This window comes from Heterodontus francisci, chromosome 36 (assembly GCF_036365525.1).
Source record: "Heterodontus francisci isolate sHetFra1 chromosome 36, sHetFra1.hap1, whole genome shotgun sequence".
Lineage (NCBI taxonomy): Eukaryota > Metazoa > Chordata > Chondrichthyes > Heterodontiformes > Heterodontidae > Heterodontus > Heterodontus francisci.
The window spans coordinates 19558663-19577549 of record NC_090406.1 but is presented as its reverse complement, the minus strand read 5'-3'; the positions used below and the strand labels follow the sequence as shown (position 1 = coordinate 19577549).

At 38.5% G+C, this 18887-nt stretch overlaps 1 protein-coding gene across 6 annotated transcripts in view; it reads right to left on the bottom strand.

The window, feature by feature from the left end:
- Positions 1-18290, bottom strand: part of LOC137351631 (protein strawberry notch homolog 2-like) — a 182503-nt gene extending 164213 nt beyond the window's left edge. For 2 of the 6 annotated variants that reach the window (XM_068016260.1, XM_068016263.1), the window contains exons 1-2: positions 18126-18290; positions 1717-1943 (exon numbers count right to left, since the gene is read on the bottom strand). In XM_068016260.1, coding sequence (XP_067872361.1) covers positions 1717-1763 — 47 coding nt within the window. In that variant the 5' untranslated portion in view covers positions 1764-1943; positions 18126-18290. Of the gene's footprint in view, positions 1-1716; positions 1944-17360; positions 17581-18121 lie in introns of those variants that run through there. The other 4 variants (XM_068016261.1, XM_068016267.1, XM_068016262.1 and 1 more) reach the window with 4 other exon arrangements.
- Positions 18291-18887: the final 597 nt, after the last annotated feature.

Sequence of the window (18887 nt, the reverse complement as noted above, 5' to 3'; positions counted from 1 at the left end):
CAACGATGGAGCATCCACAACCCTCTGGGGTACAGCATTCTAAAGATTCACAATCCTTTGAGCGAAGTAATTTCTCATCTCAGTAATTGGATAATTGAATAACTCTTTCAAAGAGCTAGTGCAGGAACTTATGCTGTAAAATTCTATGGCCGCAAAATTCAGTTCATTAACAAATTTTGTTTGATAATACTGTGAAGTGCCTTTGAGTGTTTTACTAAAGTTACAGGCACTACATAAATGCAAGTTTTGGTTGCTTTAGGATAGGGTCTAAGTCTATGGCTGAAAGCAGCCTCGCTCTGCTGCATTGCTCTTAGCAGATCAAAATTCTAATTTCTGGCAGGTGAAGAATAACTCTAGTTTCACTAGAAATGTAATTTCCTTCTGCCTGCCACACACATTGTATCATGGATTTACTTCCATCACAGATTATCACTTAGCGAATGCTTTTACTGCATGGAACTTGGGCAATTCTGAAACCAGTAAATCAGAGGGAAATTCAAATCTCTACCATTATGTTATTGTTTTAAAGATGAAAATAAGAAATTTCCAAGGAATTAAAAAGCACGATCACAAACTTGAAACTCAGACTTGTACAATCCAATTGAGTTCGGTCCTGTGTTAATGTATGTAGCTTGCTTGCAATTCCCATCTTACCCATTACTGAACAGCACAATACTGCCATATACAACTCATTTCACATGACAGCATGTACCATCAGGTAGGAATGGGTACAGTAGCATAATGATTATGTTACTAGACTAATAATCCAGAGATGAGAGTTCAAATCCCATCATGGCAGGTCGAGAATTTAGGTCCAGCTAATTAAATTAAATAGGAATAAGTAATGAAACTACTGGACTGTTGTTAAAATGCACTTGGTCAACTAACGTCCTTTAAGGAAGCAAACGGTCGTCCTTATCCAATCTGTCCCATGTGTCTCTGCACCCAGTGATGTGCGGACTCTTAACTGCTCTCCGAAATAGCCAGCAAGCCACTTAGTTGTATCAAAACGTCAATTAAAAAAAACTACAATCCGCAAACTACAGACTGCAAAAGTTCATGAAGGCAGCTCACCCCAAGCTTCTCAAGGGCAATTAGGGATGGACAATAAATGTTGGCTTTGATAGCAGCACCCAAATCTCATGAATGATTATAAAAGGATACTGTCACTGAAGATGAGGGAGGGAGACGCGGAGAATCAACTTCTTTTGCCTTCTTTGTACCCAGTACGCCTAGTTCATTCTACCTTGTCCTCACCATTATTTAAGTGAAATTGTAAAAGTCCAAGTAGTTTTTAATGTTGTGGATGTAGGATGTAAGTCGTGGGAGTCAGTTGCCAGCGTTCTCCAGAGCTGGCGGGCAGCCATAAAGACGAGGCTAAAATGTGGCGAGTCGAAGAGACTTAGTAGTTGGCAGGAAAAAAGACAGAGGCGCAAGGGGAGAGCCAACTGTGCAACAGCCCCGACAAACAAATTTCTCTGCAGCACCTGTGGAAGAGCCTGTCACTCCAGAATTGGCCTTTATAGCCACTCCAGGCGCTGCTTCACAAACCACTGACCACCTCCAGGCGCGTATCCATTGTCTCTCGAGATAAGGAGGCCCAAAAGAAAAGAAAGATGTAGGCCAACCAGAAACAAGGTTGAGGCTGACCGCCCAACCTCTAGCACCCACCCCACAGCACCTGCCCAAAGCAAGCGTTTATTAATGGACACTTACCTCTGTTCCGTGAGAGAAGAACTGGGTTTGGATATTTGGCAGACCATACATTGCAGTGTCAGTTTGATGGTTCTGCTGGTAATTCTGCCCGTCCATGACACAATGTACTTTAAGCATTAGGCACTGTCCAGCTGCATTCTGCACAAGTTCAAAGTGTGTACGGTACCAGATGAAAAGAATAAAGGGTACAACAGATCTTATCTGCAATAGGCTTGGCACACCATGACCTAAAAGAGAGGGGGAAGAGAAAAAAAAACATTGATTTTCCTTAAACCGAGATGGCGGATATTGGTAACATAGTTTATCAGCAAGAATGACTGATTTTGTTATTCCTGTAATTTTTCATGTGTTTCCCTGTTGAAAATTTTCCATTACTCTAGTCTAAATAGGGTCCTGAAAATCTGTTTCACTAACAGATTTGGTTCCTTGAAAGCAGCAGTAATTCTCAAATTTAAAATGTGAAGCAGTATGATATTCAAAAGTTTATTTGCACAAAGGATCGATTTCTGTATGTAATTGAAATTACGTTACATTGTCAGAAATTTTCAAGACAAAGATGAAAAACTAGCCTTCCAAAAGTTATGTAAATAACAGTATATGATTTTCTTCATTGACCTGTCACTATAATAGGATGTGGGTTGAATATGCATGTGTGTGTTCTTTTGCTTTGTATCAACATTTCTTATTCAATTATGCCAGGTCAACTTTCACCAATAGCTTGTCAAATCATTTTTTTCCTGCCAGCAACTTAAATGTATAATTCACAAAATGAAGTTTTAAACAATAAGAAAATATTTCACAATAACACTTACATTTATCCATTCGATTTGATCCTAAATAAACACTTAAGTTTTTTCCAAAAGGTCTCAGCCAGACTTTGACCAGATATTGGATAAATACTGCAAAAGGAAAAATCTGCATGGCTATGGGGGAAAAAGCAGAGGATTGAGCCTAATTGGATAGCTCTTTCAAAAGGGCAATCACAGACAGTGGGCTGAATGGTTTCCTCTGCAACAGTTGAAACATTTCAATCACATCTGTGCATTTTGAGCAAGCAGTTTGCACAATTTTCCAGCATGCAATTTATGCATCAACAGGAGTCGACAAGTTTGTCCCTTTATGCTGTGAGGAACGTCAAAGCAACTGGACATTAAATTCTCAAAACTTTTATTTCAGGCAAGTGATTAATTTATATAAATGAATTAGCAATTGTGCTTTTAAGTCATAAACTACTCAAAAGCAGCATCTGTGAGCAACAGCTGTGATTTGGGTTTCTTTTTTGATAATGAGATTTTTTTTTATGTCAATCACCTCTTTTGGTTGCATATATTTAGTTAAAACATCTCAAATCATTTTTGAGGCTCAAGTAATTTGTTATTTAACTTGGCAATTGCATAAACAAAAATGATAGAAGTTCATGGTTGAAGAAAAAGCTATGCTTATTAAAAATTGTCTTAGTTGGCAAATTCACAAAAGTGCAGTAAATTTTCAGCTTCTGGCATGTCAGGAAACTGGGCAAATAATTTTCCATCCGTTCACTGCAAGATGCAGAAAATTTATGCTTAAATGCTTTAAAGGCAGGAACTAGCTTATGATGTAAGGGTACCCAAGGGCACAAAAAAGGCAGTGGACAGGTCTGCAGAGAAGACAAACAGAGGGTGTTTGGGGAACAATGATTTAGCAATTTAGGTCCCATTCTCCCTCAAGGCTGTTTTGTCCGACTCCTCAATATTTCCAGTTTTAAAGCAAACGGCAATACTACCAGACTTGGGCACCCTCAAGTCCTCCCAAGGAACACTTCACCAAACCCCAGTTTCCTGGACTCCCTCCAATTACTCAAAAACCCCTAGACTGCACTTACAGTGCTCCCTAACCCCAGAACTGCTCCAATTCTTATACCACAAAATGCCTTCCCAATGCTCACCTGATCACAGGGTCCTGCTCCCACTTATTAAAAAAGGACCTGGTCCATAAATCACCCACTCTGACATTCCAAGAAAAACAAGGAGCCCATTCAAAATGCTGTTTTACTTTAAAAATCCATTCCAGTACTATCAGACCCAGTGATTCCAGAGCTGTCCCAATGGTGATAAATCCAGTAATCTTACTTGGCAAATTTAAGGTGGTCATTTCTAAATTTCTTCAGAAGTCATAAACAAAAGATTCTATACACAACTTAGAAGAAAATATTTAAAAACAGGCAGAGTCAAATATTACTGTAATCTTCAGAAACCGATTGTTCACTTTTAGGTCCAGTTTAAAAAAAAACACAAAAGGGTCACTTTTTTTTTTATATTAAAATGCCTGAATAGACAATATCAGAAACAAAATACAATGACAGGAAGTAGTAGAGGGATAACATATTGCTTTAAGAAAGTTAAGTGCCCGGTTAGTTGTTCATGCGTTTTCTTCCCAAAAGCTGGCCAAATGGTATGACCACATTGTGTTTTGGAAGAGCCTGTTTAAGAGCACGTTAAAAATATCTTGGGATTATTCAACTAAGAGCGGGAATTCTCCCAGTGGCCTGGTCAACAATGTTTTCCTTAACCAATATCACTCCAAAATATATTATATGGTCATTCATCTAACTGTGTTTGTGGAATCCTGCTGTGTAAAATCTGGCTGCTGTGCTTATTCACATAACAGTGACTACACTTGAAAAAGTTTTGAGTCATCCTGAAATTTGATAAGCTGTTAGATGAAAGCAAGCTCTTGTGCCAGGCAATGGATAACATGCTTTGTGTACAGGATATCTTCAATCCTATCGTGACACCCTCATTTACATTTAGTCAAACAGGATGTGAAAATGACACAGATTTGATTGAATTACAGTGTACCCCAGGAGATGGAAAATGCAAAGAATCAGTATTCCCTTTGTCATTTAACCTAGGAAAAATATTCATCCACACTCAGTAAAAGGTAACATATTGAAAATGCACCAACCCATAATTTCTGCTAAATTTAACATTAAAAGAAACTAACCAAAATTACCACTCCTACTTCAAAAGAATTGTCAAAAACATTAAGATCATTGGCACTGTTATTTGATTTTTCTCCACACTGAAATTCAGCTAAGGTTGACCTTTTCACAGCCCACATATGAAATTGAGAATGAGTTACCCACAAGGACTTTAAAATAAAGTTATGACTTTAATCCATGGACATTCTGTGCTTGCATTTACGTGATACCATATCATGTTGTTGAAACATCTGAGTTCTTTACACAATAGAATCCACTGTTGTTCTGAAGGATTTCAGACAGGGAATATTTTAAGTATTTATATAAGTTTTACAGCTACACGTGTTTGAGGTTCCCACAATGACTGCATAAAAGGTACAGTGTACCATATATGGTTGAAAAGTCCCAGATTTTCTCATTATTCCAAAGATCCAATCTCAGCTAGAATGGCACTGATGGTGTTACAACTGGCCTCAGCAGCAGGGAGGGGAGAAATCAGCTAGGATTCCCACTCCTCATCAATATACAGTTCTCCAACATGGTATGAAAGCGCTGTTGTTGCAAGGGGACAAGATTTGACCCTGCTATGATGCCCCCATGTTTAAATAATCTATCAAAACTCTGTCGAGTAGCCATGTGGGTGAGGTATCATTAGGCTACCACAAGGCTGGGAACCATAATACAAACTTCCAAACAGGAAGGTAGAAAACTGGAAAAGAAATAAATTTGAACTCACTTCAGCAAACTTTCTATTATACTGTGTGAACTTTTTGAACTCATTTTAGAAAGAGTCCAATTATTATCAATCGATTGAGCTGGTTACGACCGAGGCAGGAGGAGTGCACGGTCTTTCTCCAGAGGTCACAACATATATTTAAATGTTTACCCAGTTACTGATATGGCCATTTATATACTCTATTTTTACTTCAGTATGAAACCCAATCAGGTTTCTTTAATAAACGACAAAATTATAAAACAAAGTAGTATTCAGTAAAGATGCAAAGCATTAACACAGATTGAAATATAAAAATTTCCTAACTTAGCCCAACACACACCCGTTAAAGAAAAAATAAAGAGGTTTGCTCTGCAGAGATCTTGATACAGAAAAAAGACAAAAAAATACTTTGGCCAAATACTTGTTAATTCTTGAAGGAAAAGGATAGGATATAGAATACTAACAGTTGTCCCTTTTCTAGCATCCCAAATATGTGCAGACACCTGTTACTGGAATCTTTTCGGAGCAGTTCTTTTCAGGCAGTGGATTAGTCGCACAAGCTTTCCAAGAGAAATGTGGCATCAGGGGTTTCAACTATTACACACTGGATTCTCAGGGAGGTGGAGAAAGGATGAACTGGTCTTCTCTTTTAGCAGGCTGACCCCCAACCTGACTCAAAACAGGCCAAAACAAAACCAACTCTTGACCACCATAAATCTTGACAGCTGGTGAACCAGATGGTGGGATGCTGCTTCTAACTAAGGTTCTGTACAAGTTTAACATAACTTCTCTGCTTTTCAAATCTACCCCTGAAGCAATAAACCCCAGTGCATTTTGTTTTCTGGACACACTAACTTGCGTTGCTGCTTTTCGTGATTGGTGTATCTGTACCCCAGATCCCTTTCTCCTATATCCCATTTGGACTCTTATTTTGTAAGGAGTATGTGACGCCCTTACTCTATCAAAATGCATCACCTCATACTCAATATTGAAAAATTCCTATTGGCCACAATGCAAAAGTGCCCAAATCAGTCCCAGTTAGCACTCTCACCACAGTAGAGGATGACTGGCATGTGAGATGGTTAATAAACATTCTTATGTTGGATCTGGGTCAGTGTTCAGACAAACTAATGAAAGCTTTACTTTGCAACTGGTGGTGTTGACTTTGGTCGAATTGACTGACAGGGGATGACAAAATTGACAAACTATTCCATTTTATAACACTTGCATCTGTTGCTTTGAACACAAGATGAAAAAAAATTAGTGTAGCTCATTATGAAAGTACTTTTGTTATATTTTTGTAAGGACTTGTGTTTCAAAATTGTGGAAATGAACTTCTTTGGAGGACTGGAGTGATTCCATGGATGCTGGACTTTGTTTTTTTTGGAAGGACTTAGTTTAAAAACCCTTACTGGAAGTCACATGTCCTCGTGATAGGCATGAGGTCCTCGTACAAATGTCATAGATACAGACTAAACATGCCACAAAGAGTTAGGGCATGACTACTCTAGTTAACGTACCTTTTTAAAGTGGGTTAAGTCTTAATCATTGATGAACAACCTCTCTAGCATTGAAATTAATTTTTTACAAGTGTGGACTCTCACTCTTTCAGCTCTTTGTCTGCCACTCACAGCAGTATTCAGCCCATTATTCTTTAGTACTGTATTCTCGATCATGAAATTCAATACAGTAATGTTTTTAAGTTAGAATATGCCTAGCTTTGAAGTGTTGGGAATCTGTTTTTGCCATAAAACCATGTTATTGCACAACAAATTTTAGCACAAAGTTTGCAGTTTACCGTACATGGTTTATCAAAAGTAAACTCAAGTTAAATTACTTTTTGATATAAATGGCATATAAAAACCAATTCCCTTCCCCAATTTAGTAAACACTTAGTTAAGTTGCAAAAAATACTACACACAAAAATTCTGTTGTTTAAATGTACAAAGAAAGTGTCATCCTGGCAAAATGAGTACCATGTCACTTTATCACCCCATAAAGAAAAACTGTCTAATGTTGCAATATTACTCCATATTAACTAGGAAGAAATGATGCGAAACATTAAACAAGCCCTATGAAAATTCCATTCTAATATTCCATGCTACACCAGATACTGCAATACCTGTGGTATTGGTCAACCAATATGTTAAGCTCTGTAAGATTAAATTCATATCAGATGAAAACTACTTAAATTCATGGAATTTCTTATTGCAACACATAGATGAAAATCCAAGGGCTGCAGTTCAAGCCTCAATAAGATTGAGCAACAATGAGAAGGTGGGCAAAGGTAAACCAAGGAGTGATTAGGTTTTAAATGGCCTGGAGATTATAGGAGCAAGGCAGGAACTGTCATTGTACCGAGAGAGAAGTTACAGGAAAAGAACAGGGTAGCAATTCTTGACTGCAGGCCGCCCATTTTTCACCTGAAAAACCGGCAACCAGCAGTTGAACTCCGGGAATCAGGGAGGAAATTGTATCCCAAGGCTTGCCTGATACAACTGTCAAGCGGACCTGTAAATGGGCATTTCTGGCAAGAAGCTACATAAATTTGAAAAAAAAAAAGGGGGCAATATTCAGGTATAAATGGGCAGAGCTGGTCCAGGCATTGGGTGGGCTAAGCAACGATTCTTTAAGGCATTTTCTTTCCTTCTGGCTCCAGAAAAATAACCTAGCACTCAACTCAAATTGCATCTAGTTTGTAGCCACCTTAGAAGGGGTTTTTTAAAGTGTGCGCTGCTATATACTGCCAAGCTGAAGAGATGGAGATATCCATTTCACATGCTCCAGGGAGCTACAATATCTGGGTTTTACACTCTAGAAAATACACTTTGGAACCAATGAAGTGCAATCAACTGATACAGGCCTTTCCTCTTTCAGCAGTACAAGTCCTATATTTGTACTGGTTCTTCACTACTCAAAATTATCAAGCTATTCATCCATTATGAACATAGCAAATTATAGGATCTTACTGGAAATGTGATATTGCTCAAACTGCTGTATAGACTGCTACAATTATCAAAGGCAGACATAATTGTTCTATACATTTTATTTGGGGTGTTCTAAAATCAATAAAACACCAAAGTCACCATTTTATTTTACTTCTGAAAAAAATATTCTCATACGGAAGCGATAGGGAGCATCTGTATTACGTATCAGCTTTTAAAAACACAATTTCTGGAAATCTCAAATAAAAACAGAAAACAGTGCAACACTGAATCAGGTCAGAAAACACATTAAGGAAAGGTTAATAATTTAGGTGGGACTCTATCAGAACAGCCCTGACCGAGTTCCACCCAATATTAACCCATTTTTCTCAGAGATACAATCTAGTATTATAAGCAGTTTATGTTTTTATTTATTGTAAATAAATCCTTTGGGATATATATGGGTGAAGTGACTTGGAAGATAAATGGAGTGCAAGAATGAGGTAGGCTGTGTGGTGTGCACTTCCTGACAACGTACTCTTCCAAGATGCTATCCAATTAACAGTTTATTAATTTACCCAAATATTGTTACCACCATGGTGGGAGGGGTGCATTGTTAATTCAGTCCCATTTCTCCACAGGTCACAACATATCAATAAATTTTCCCACTTACCGAACAGCCAGATACTCTCTTTGTCCCAATAAAACACACCAACCAGGTTGCTTGAACAATAAAATTATCCGTTTATTATAAACGAAGTCTTAACCAAAAAATTATATGCGAATTGTAATATTAAAGCCCATATTATCCTAACCCTCATGCACATACACCCAAAAACCAACTAACCGGGAAAAAAAAAGGGATTTTTGTTTACAGTTGTTACAAAGGAATGGAAGGAATAAAAAGAACCTCAGACTGCAAAGATTTGGAAGCAAGTCTTATGTTTTGGCGAGGTGTCCCAAAGTCTGCCACTAGGAATCTTTCCAGGAGAGGTTGATCAACAATCTGTTTGGGTATACAAAGAAATTCAACTGCAGTAGGCTTCACATACAGCATATAGCAGGTGTGCAGCAGAGGTTTCAGTACTCACATTCGATGCAAAGTTTAAAGATGCAAGGTTTCTGTAAACATTCAAGATGTTTTCAAAATATAGGAGGCAACAGTACAACTTCATACAGGCTTTTGCTTTTCAAGAGCAGATTCTTCAAAGAGAGATAACAGCTGTCTGTTTTTCCTTCTGATCTCCTAGCAGGTCCCAATGCAGATTCCAACTGCCTCCGTTAATCCAAAAGCCAGCATCTTTTCAGTTTCACTTGGAACTGTTAACTTTTTCCAAGCTGATCCTATGGTAATCAAATTCTGTCTCGTCACAAGAAGAAAGCCCTGAAGTCAAATCCCCTAGTTTTACATGCTTTCCAGTAAAACTCATCTCCTGGTCAACCTTTTGTTGAAATTCCTTTTTTAAAAAAAGGTCAGCCTCTTAGTTTTAAAATATAGATTCCAAGTTTTAACGAAAATATATGGAAACTCTTGTAACAATATATAAAAGATAAAATGTTCCACAAGACTTTTTAATTTACTTAAGATCCAATCTAAAGGCATATCCCTTTAAGTCAATTCTGCAATTCACATTTATCAATCATTCAAAAATAAAAATGCAGAAGGCACAATCTCTGCAGCAGATCCTATGATATATTCGAAAGTTCTATGGTGTCAGCCACCATGTCATGTAATTTAACTTCATTTGGATGACTGGGAGTGTCCTATTTCAAAAGGAAGACTGAACCTTGTGCCTGTAGTAGGTACTAAAGATGTACCTAGGCCTATGACACAAGAAAATCATTTTGTTGCATTACTTGGATAATTTTCAGTGATCAGTTTCTTCACTGTTTTCCCATCAGGGTTGCTTTAAAATTTTTAAAAATTAAAGCATTTATTAAAATGAACCTCATCATGCAGTATTAAAAAAATTCTTGGATCATGCTGTTATGTGAAACTAACATATCACATGATTGTTTACGAATGATATAATATTGACTCTGCAGAGTCAAACAAGGAACATTACTGGGACCAATCAGTTTCTCCAGCAGTCATAATAGGAAAAGGAGTTAGTCACTCAGCCACTCAAGCCTTCCACCATTAAATCTGATTGTGCCAGATCTGTACCCCAACTCCATTTACCAGCCGCTGTTCGATACCCCTTGATACCTAAACCTAACAAAAGTCTATTGATCTCAGGCTGGAAAGATTCAATTGACCTAGTATTCACAGCCTTCTGAGGGAGCAAGTTCGAGATTTCAACCAGCCTTGATGTGAAAATTGAGCCAGGAGCAACAACAGAAAAAGTTTATAAACTTTCACATAAGTGAAGTGAAAAAGTGATTCCTGATTTCATTCCTCAATGGCCTAACTCTAATTTTATGATGCTCATGTTTTCTGGGCATCCCCATGGGAAGAAATAGTTTCTCTGCATCGACCTCATCAAATCCCCCAAGCATTTTAAATACCTCAACTAGATCACCCTCTAAAAACTTAAACTTCACTAGATCTTCAAAAATTAAGGGAATAGAGACCAAGTTTATGCAACCTGTCCTCATAATCTAACTAAGTCCTGGTATTAATCTGTGCCCCTTCCAAGGTCAATATCTTTTCCCAAAAGTCTGGTGCCCTAAATGGAACATGGTACCCCAGAAATAAATGGCTACCTCATCCATAGGGCAGATGACACTATCTACTTCCGTGTAAGTTTATAAACATTTGCTCTTACCACTCCTGGCTCAATTTTCTTCTTTCTTGTCCTAAACATACTGACTCATAAATTTCACATTTACAAGCAACCACCCAATATCATGCCCAAATAACCATTCTCCCACGTATGAAGCTAGTGTATGCCTGGAAATATTTCACCTTGAAGGATGGCACAACTGAATTTCATCCTGTTCATCTTTCCAGCAGACACCAATGGACAGCAATGAGGAACCAAACCCTATCAGCACAGCAACACAGAAGCCAATTCCAGCATCTCACTTGTTGGCCCGACTGAAATTAATTAAGTACACACTTAAAAAGTACCAAATCAAACTTGAAACTTCTGATTTGCTTTACTAAGAGCTACACCAGTCAATGCGTTTACAGTAAAGTGACACTCTCCATTTCTTCAGACAAAAGTATGAAGTTATACTCTCCATTTGTATCAATAAAAATGGAACTTAATTAAGGGATTGCATGTCTTTTATTAAACAATTATTCAGTTTATTCTGGTTGTTGGATATCAAATCATAGCTAGCATGCAAATTAAGTCTTAATTCTCCCGTTGACCAACATTCAATCTCTAAATGAAATTCCTGCAGAAAACACCAAACAATTCAGGGGAAAAAAAAAAAACACTGCCCTAGTAACATTTAAAAACAAAATTTCCAAGACAGGTAAGTGAACAGTTAATTATGCTAACATTCTTTAGTGGATGTGTTGTGCCAATCAAATACATCAACTTGATTACAAATTTGCCACAAATTATTTTATTTCTATTCAGAATAAAATGTAGTTTTACAAATTAATTTGGAAATTATGCTCATTAAGATCAGAAAGTGTCATCAATATCGCTATTTAAAAATCAACCAGTTAAAACATTCAGATGTCCCTCGAGGCCCATTGGGTACAGATGTAGTATCAAACCCAAAAGGATGGTTCCAAGTTGGATCTCTGTTGCTTTGAGTTAACCAAGCTTATCTGGGTGGTAACTGGATGTTATAACTGTTCTCCATGCCCCCAGTGTTTCAACAGAAAAAGCCATAGTTCCTGCTTCTGACCACCATTTGGTGACGTGCATATGTGGTTGCTGTATGAGGACAGGATCAAGTTCAGCTTTAATGTTTTCCATTGTTGAATAACCCACTAACACTCACTGTATAGGCACCCACATAAAGAACAGCCAACTGGACAAAGTACAGGAAGGCAGCAACCACCACTGGACTGTTTGCCAGAAGTCATTCCCTTCAAGAGAACACACTGTCTCTTCCTGTTAAAACATACATTTTCATTTTCTTTTTAAAGTTTGAAATGTTTTAGAATGTTTTTCTCAATGATACAATATCAGCAAAAAAATCAGCATCAAGAAATTCAGATGGGCCTGGTAGTCCATCAGCCAAATATGTGCACTTTGGCTTCAAATATGAAGGTTAATACAGCTCTTTTACATTATTAGGTTTAATAACTCTTCCAAGGCAGTGTCTCTACATGTGTCATGCGACAATAGCACCAAATAAATTTAAAGAAAATTAACAGGAATACATAACTAAAGTGCAAAACATTAAATTTGATGGTAACTCTTCTTTCTTTGAAGAAGCAAATGACTGACCATAGTATATGCAAGATGTAATGCATTTTAGTTCTAAATGGAACTAGGGTTGGACAACAGCAAGGGTAATTATGTTTAGACAATATTACCGCATCTAGATAATGTGGAGATACTAGAAACATCAACTATGAACAGGCTGTGATGCTAATGTGTTACATTAATACAGCTAAACCATTAAAGATCACAATCATATTACTGATATTGATATCAAATTCACTATATTTCAAATCTCCCATCACCCCTCTCAAAATGATCAGTAAAACAGAAGTTATGTTAGGACATTTTCTCTGTTTTCCAAGTTGATTTTTTTCATTGAACAAATATCTATGATATCCTTGTAATTTATATGGCTCTGCTCGTTGGGCATCTATATTCAATTTTAGGTTCTTGTTGTTTGAGTTCATAAACCTCAGTGCATAAACTCCTGGTTTATTCAAGTTCAATTAACAAGTTTCAAAACAGTACTGAAATTGCTGTCTCAGGATTGCCTCATTTCACCTCTGGGGCCTAGATTTAAATTTAAGCTAAAGAGAGAATGAAAGGTTTATCTCTTGCATGGTTGTTGGAGATACAGTGTAAAGCAAAATAACCAGTCGATGCCAACGGGCATGCCGGTCACACAAAAATGCAGTTGATACTCAAGACCTCAGCAGGCCATTGACAGATGTCACACTGGTTTGCAGCAGTCAGTTTTCTAAGGCTTTTGTTTTTTATCCAGAAGGCGACAAAGTAAAATACTGCGGATGCTGGAAATACTCAGCAGGTCTGGCAGCATCGGTGGAAGGAAAAGCAGGGTTAACGTTTCAGGTCCGTGATCTTATCACAGACCTGAAATGTTAACTCTGCTTCTCTCTCCACAGATGCTGCCAGGCCTGCTGATAACTGCACTTTACAGTTTTGCTCTAATTTATTGTAGAGCCCATTAAGCATGGCACACAGACGAAAGGCCTGCTCAGGTCATGAAAAAAAAACCCGACCGAACCACATCGGACCCGAGCCCGACCCAGCCTGAGTCCCTCCACTTTTTTCCGGCGTCCGACCCAACCCAACCACCAGAATGTTCCCTTTACCTACCTTGCGACTCCCAATCTGCAGGAAGCTGCAGCATAAGCGTGAAGTCATAGAGACGCTCAATGCGCAGACTCAGAGTTTCCCTCTTTGATGTCCCAGACTCCCAACTCAGTTAGGTTTTTTACTTATAACACTTCTTGCTGTGCATGTTCGATCCGCAACCGGCCCGCCACGACCAGAGCACGAAAGGCGGACCCGGAATAGCGACCCGACCTGAACCCAACACATGTCGTCAGGTTCGGGTTGGGTAGCAGGCCTTTAACACAGACCCAAGTTGGAACTTCTACACTCTCTGGGAAGTACTATTTCAAGCACGGATATAGTATAACCAGATATAGAATAAAAAACCCACTTGCACCACTGATATTCTTAGTTTCCTACACCAGACAAGTGTTAGGTTGGCTTAGAGGTGGGACTCTCATTTGGAGTAAGGTTATGAGGTTTTAGCCCAATTCTAGGTTCTGGAGCACACAATCAAGCTGACACTACACAGCAGTATTAGTGGACTGCCACATTATTGGATATTTTATCTGAAAGATGGCATGTTAAACCATAACCCTGTTGCCCTTAGATGTATGTAAAAGATTCAGAAAAGCAAGAAGATGTCTTAGCTAATTTTCTGGAGAAATGTTTTCGTATTTCTGGCCTTACCTCAGCTCGTCTGATGCAGAAACCCTCATCCAAGCCTTCATTACCTCTAGATTTGACTATTCTAATATATTCTTACCGAGCCTCCCACATTCTACCCTCCATAAATCTTAAGGTCATCCAAAAGTCTGCAGCCAGCGTCCTTAATCACACCAAATCACATTCACCCATCACGCCTGTACTCCTGCTTAGGCAACACAGTGATTTAAAAATTCTCATCATTTTCTTCAAATCCCTCCTGATCTCCATAATCTCCTCCACCCCTAAAACCCTCCAAGATATCTGCACTTCTCTAATTTCAGCTTCTTGAGAATCTCTGAATTTAATTGCTCCATTGTTGATCATGTCTTCAACTGCCTAAGTCCCAAGCTCTAAAATTCCCTCCCTAAACCTCTCTGCCTTGCTTTCTTTGTTAAAGGCCCTCCTTAAAACCTACCTCATTGGGAAAACTTTTAGTTATCCTATCTCCTTATGTGGCTCAGTGTCATATTTTGCTTTATAATGCCTCAGCAAAGAGCCTTGAGATGCTTTATGTTAAAGAAACTACATGAATAAACACTATTATGCTTGAATTATTACATTATGTGTAAAAACTGTAACACCAGAGTTGACGTCACAGTTTTAAATCTTCTACAATATAACTAGTCAATTGACCATTTCAATCTCACTTAATAAATTTGTGAAAAAGTAGACTAGAATAAAAGGTTTCTATCCATCTTATAACAACTAGGCTATTAAAATACCCAACGCAAATTTGCACACACACAACCAATAGTTGCAGCTCTCAGCAAAAGTGGTTGATGTATTAAAATGAGGCATTTCTAATCTACCCTATAGCTTTGTGTGGTATGGATACTTGCAGTTTGAGCACAATCTTTTTTTAGGATTTTTGGTTCAAACTACAATCTGAATCTTCCCTTATTTGTTTTATTAAAATACCAGTCTAAATCTGCTACGTAGATTACATAGATGTTAGTGAGCGTGTAAACAATAAGAACTTTAGATAAACATCTGTACTAAAGGGGCAACATGCGAGGCAGAGGCATATGCAAAATTATGAAAGTAAAACTGGCTTTGAAGGAGAGGGGAAGGGTGGGAACAACCCACAAAGAGCCTTTAAACTGCACATTATTTACAATAAACATGTTAAGCGGCCTTCTTAGAGCAGCCAAGGGTCAGAAATTCCGAGCTAGATTTCAGTTTTGAATTAAAAACTTTGTAGGTGAAAATAAACAGAAAAAGGTTGATGCAGCATGATTTTGTTAATGAACTGGTTGTTGAAACTTGCAAATAGCATAAAAATGACTACTAGATAAAGAAAATAATAATTGATACTGCAAAACAAAGTGTAAAATTATATTCTATTTATTTTTTGTTACCATTTCACGCTCTAACTTTTTTTTAAACTGTTCAACATCAAAGGCATTCATAGAATCCTGCAGCACAGGAGGCCATTCCATCTATTGTCCCTGTCTCTATTCTTTGAAAGAGCTATTCAATTAGACCCACTCCTCTGCTCTTCTCCCACAGCTATTCAAATGTTGATGAAATATAGTTTTGTACAATAAACTCAATTTTAAAACAGGAATTATGTCAACAAGTACAAGTTTGCAGGCTTGGGGAGGAGAGTTTGCATATCGTGAAGAAAGAAATTCACACAAGTGCTTCAAGGAGTATTAAAACTTCAGCCTGAACTAAAAGATGCCAGCTGCAATTGGGTATTGTGAAAAATGATTAGTTCTATTGTCTCACTATATGTTGCAGAATGTATTTAAAGGGCTGTTTCTATTAACAGGAATAATCAGAAATAGTTTGAAAGAAAAGAAATATCACCATTAAATTTGGAGTTTAAGATTTAATAAGGTCCAAGAAAAATAATGCAACTTTATAAAATTAAGCTTTTTACTGGGGCATTACATTAGCAATGATATTAAAGATATTAAATTGTGAACTGTTCTCTTCAAAATATCAACTTGATTTTACTTGAGTACCAAAATCTAATGTAGCAGTAAAAAGCAAGCAGACTGTCATTTACATATGCAAATTCAATTATTTTTTTTATTAGGAATGAGCTTTTGATCAAATTAGACAATACTGCTGTGGGAATACATTACGGTCTTGTGCTTTTGGGGAACTTCAGCCCAAGGACAAAGAAAGTCAGGATTCTCCTTGGGGAAGGCAGGTTAATGGAAGACGTGGTGATGGCAATTGCTATGTTCTACTCTTGCATCGACTCAATACGTTAACTCATGTTACTAGGAATTGCACAAATCTTGGTAGAATAAGCGCCTGCACAAGATTTCCCAACTCGCCAAGATATCGGAGCCTACAGTGCAGATCGTAGCGAAGTAAAAGCCTCTGATATTTCAATACCTCAGCTAACGCACTGGGCATGATTTGCTCAAGAACTTTGTACGCCCACCACAAACAAGACATAGCGTGCCAGATTAGTCCTGGTCGCAGGAAGCCTGTCGAAATGATCATAACGCACACGAAGATGTTTCACACGCAAAAAGAAACACGAAGTAGCAAAAGTTCACCTTTTAAACGTACGATTTCACAGAATTGCTTCCCTGATGCGCAATACAACCAGGGACAATAATAAACACTTCGCAAATTAAAACAGCCTAACTGACATACTAACTCGCCCTGCTGATTGGTTTTTTTGTAACTTTTTCATGGAAAAGTAAATTAGTTTAGCGGAGAAAAAGATAAAACTTATCCAACCACCCATATATCTGAGTCTGGAACACATTCGTTCATTAAAAAATTGCTCCAACGCGTCATTTCAAACCTTGGAGCAGAAAGACAGAGGATTTTATTTTTGCTCTCGTATGTAAACCCAGAATCGCTCCCACCCGACATGATGCAGTGCCGATAAGCGGAAATAAAAGTTACAAAGATTAAAGAATAATCTAAAGCAAACAAGGAAGGTGCGCCCATAATAGTTCTTTTTATCACACAATTACCTTCTAACTTCTCAACGCTTAAGACACAGCAGCCGTTTTCTTTCAAAAGAATCGTTGACAAAGGACCAAAAAATGAATTTGGGTTTTCGTGGAATTACATCCAGATAGAGCTCAGCTTAAAAAGCACTCGGTTAGAACAGTGGTGTTTTTTTTAAAAAAAAAAGATATAAAAGAGGAGCTTCCGACTATTTTCTAATGCTGAAAGCCAAAGACAATTTCCTCGGACTGTTTGTACCAATAAAATCCCTAATGTTTGCACAATAGAATCCTTGTCAGGTCATCTCGATGAGATCACTTCCCTGTGCTATTAACTGTTGTTTAAACTTAAAATTACTCGTTGTTTAGAATTCGATACTTGCAACATCACATTCCTTGGAGGGGGAAAGATGGGAAAAGAAACTTTAAAAGAAAAATAAAACTTTTTTTTACCGGTTGAACTGAGTCTAACTTTAACCAAAACAAAAGTCAACACGTCTCGAACGTAGTTTCACAACAGTTTAAGACAAGACTTCTTACCTCACCCACACAAAAAATGAAAATACATGCTTTAATTCAACAGATTAACTTTATTTGGCCGTTTTTGTTGTTTGGAGAACGAGGGAAGTTGTAGTTAAAGATACTGGGAAGTATAGGAAGAGTCGGAGCAAATTCATGGGGAGATTAGAGCCAGAGGCCTACACAGCCTGCCGCTAAATTTACAGGAGGTGAGCGCTTCCCGCCGCGCTCGCTCACTTCACTAAACGAAAAAAAGTTTAACGTACCGACCTGTATGGGAATGAGGAGAGTGGATCCCGCGGATTCGGCTGTTTTAATCCATCGGGTGCCTGTGTGTCGGGCGGCTCCGCTTTACTGTAAACCCCGCACTCACTGTACTTCCTGTTTCGCCGCCATTGCTCCTCTCGCACGCGCCGCTTCCTCTATTTGACGTCAGGGGCTGGAAAAGCAGCTGATACCGGGAGGGATGATACAGGGGGACAGCGCTGATATCGGGAGGGATGATACCGGGAGGGAAGATACGGGGGGGGGGGGGTTGCTAGAGATGATAGTGGGAGGGAAGAGACAGAGGTGATACCAAGGGAAGATGCAGGGGGACTGTGCTGATACTGGGAGGGAAGATACAGGGGGACAGAACTGATACCCGGAGGGAAGATACAGGAGGACAGTGCTTATACCGGGAGAGAAAATAGAGGGGAATAGAACTGATCTGGGAGAGAAGATACAGAGGTATGGAACTGATAGCGGGAGAGACGATATGGGGTACAGAACTGATACCGGGAGAGAAGATACAGGGGGCAGAACTGATACTGGGGCGTGGGGAGCTGATACTGGGAGAGAAGAAACAGGGAACAGAACTGATCTGGGAGAGAAGATACAGAGGGACAGCGCTGATCTGGGAGAGAAGAAACTGTGGGACATTTCTATGTTCTATAGATAGGTATATGGATAAAGGAGAATGATGGGGTATAGATTAAATTGTCCTTGACAGAGGACAAAGGATCGGCACAACATCGTGGGCCGAAGGGCCTG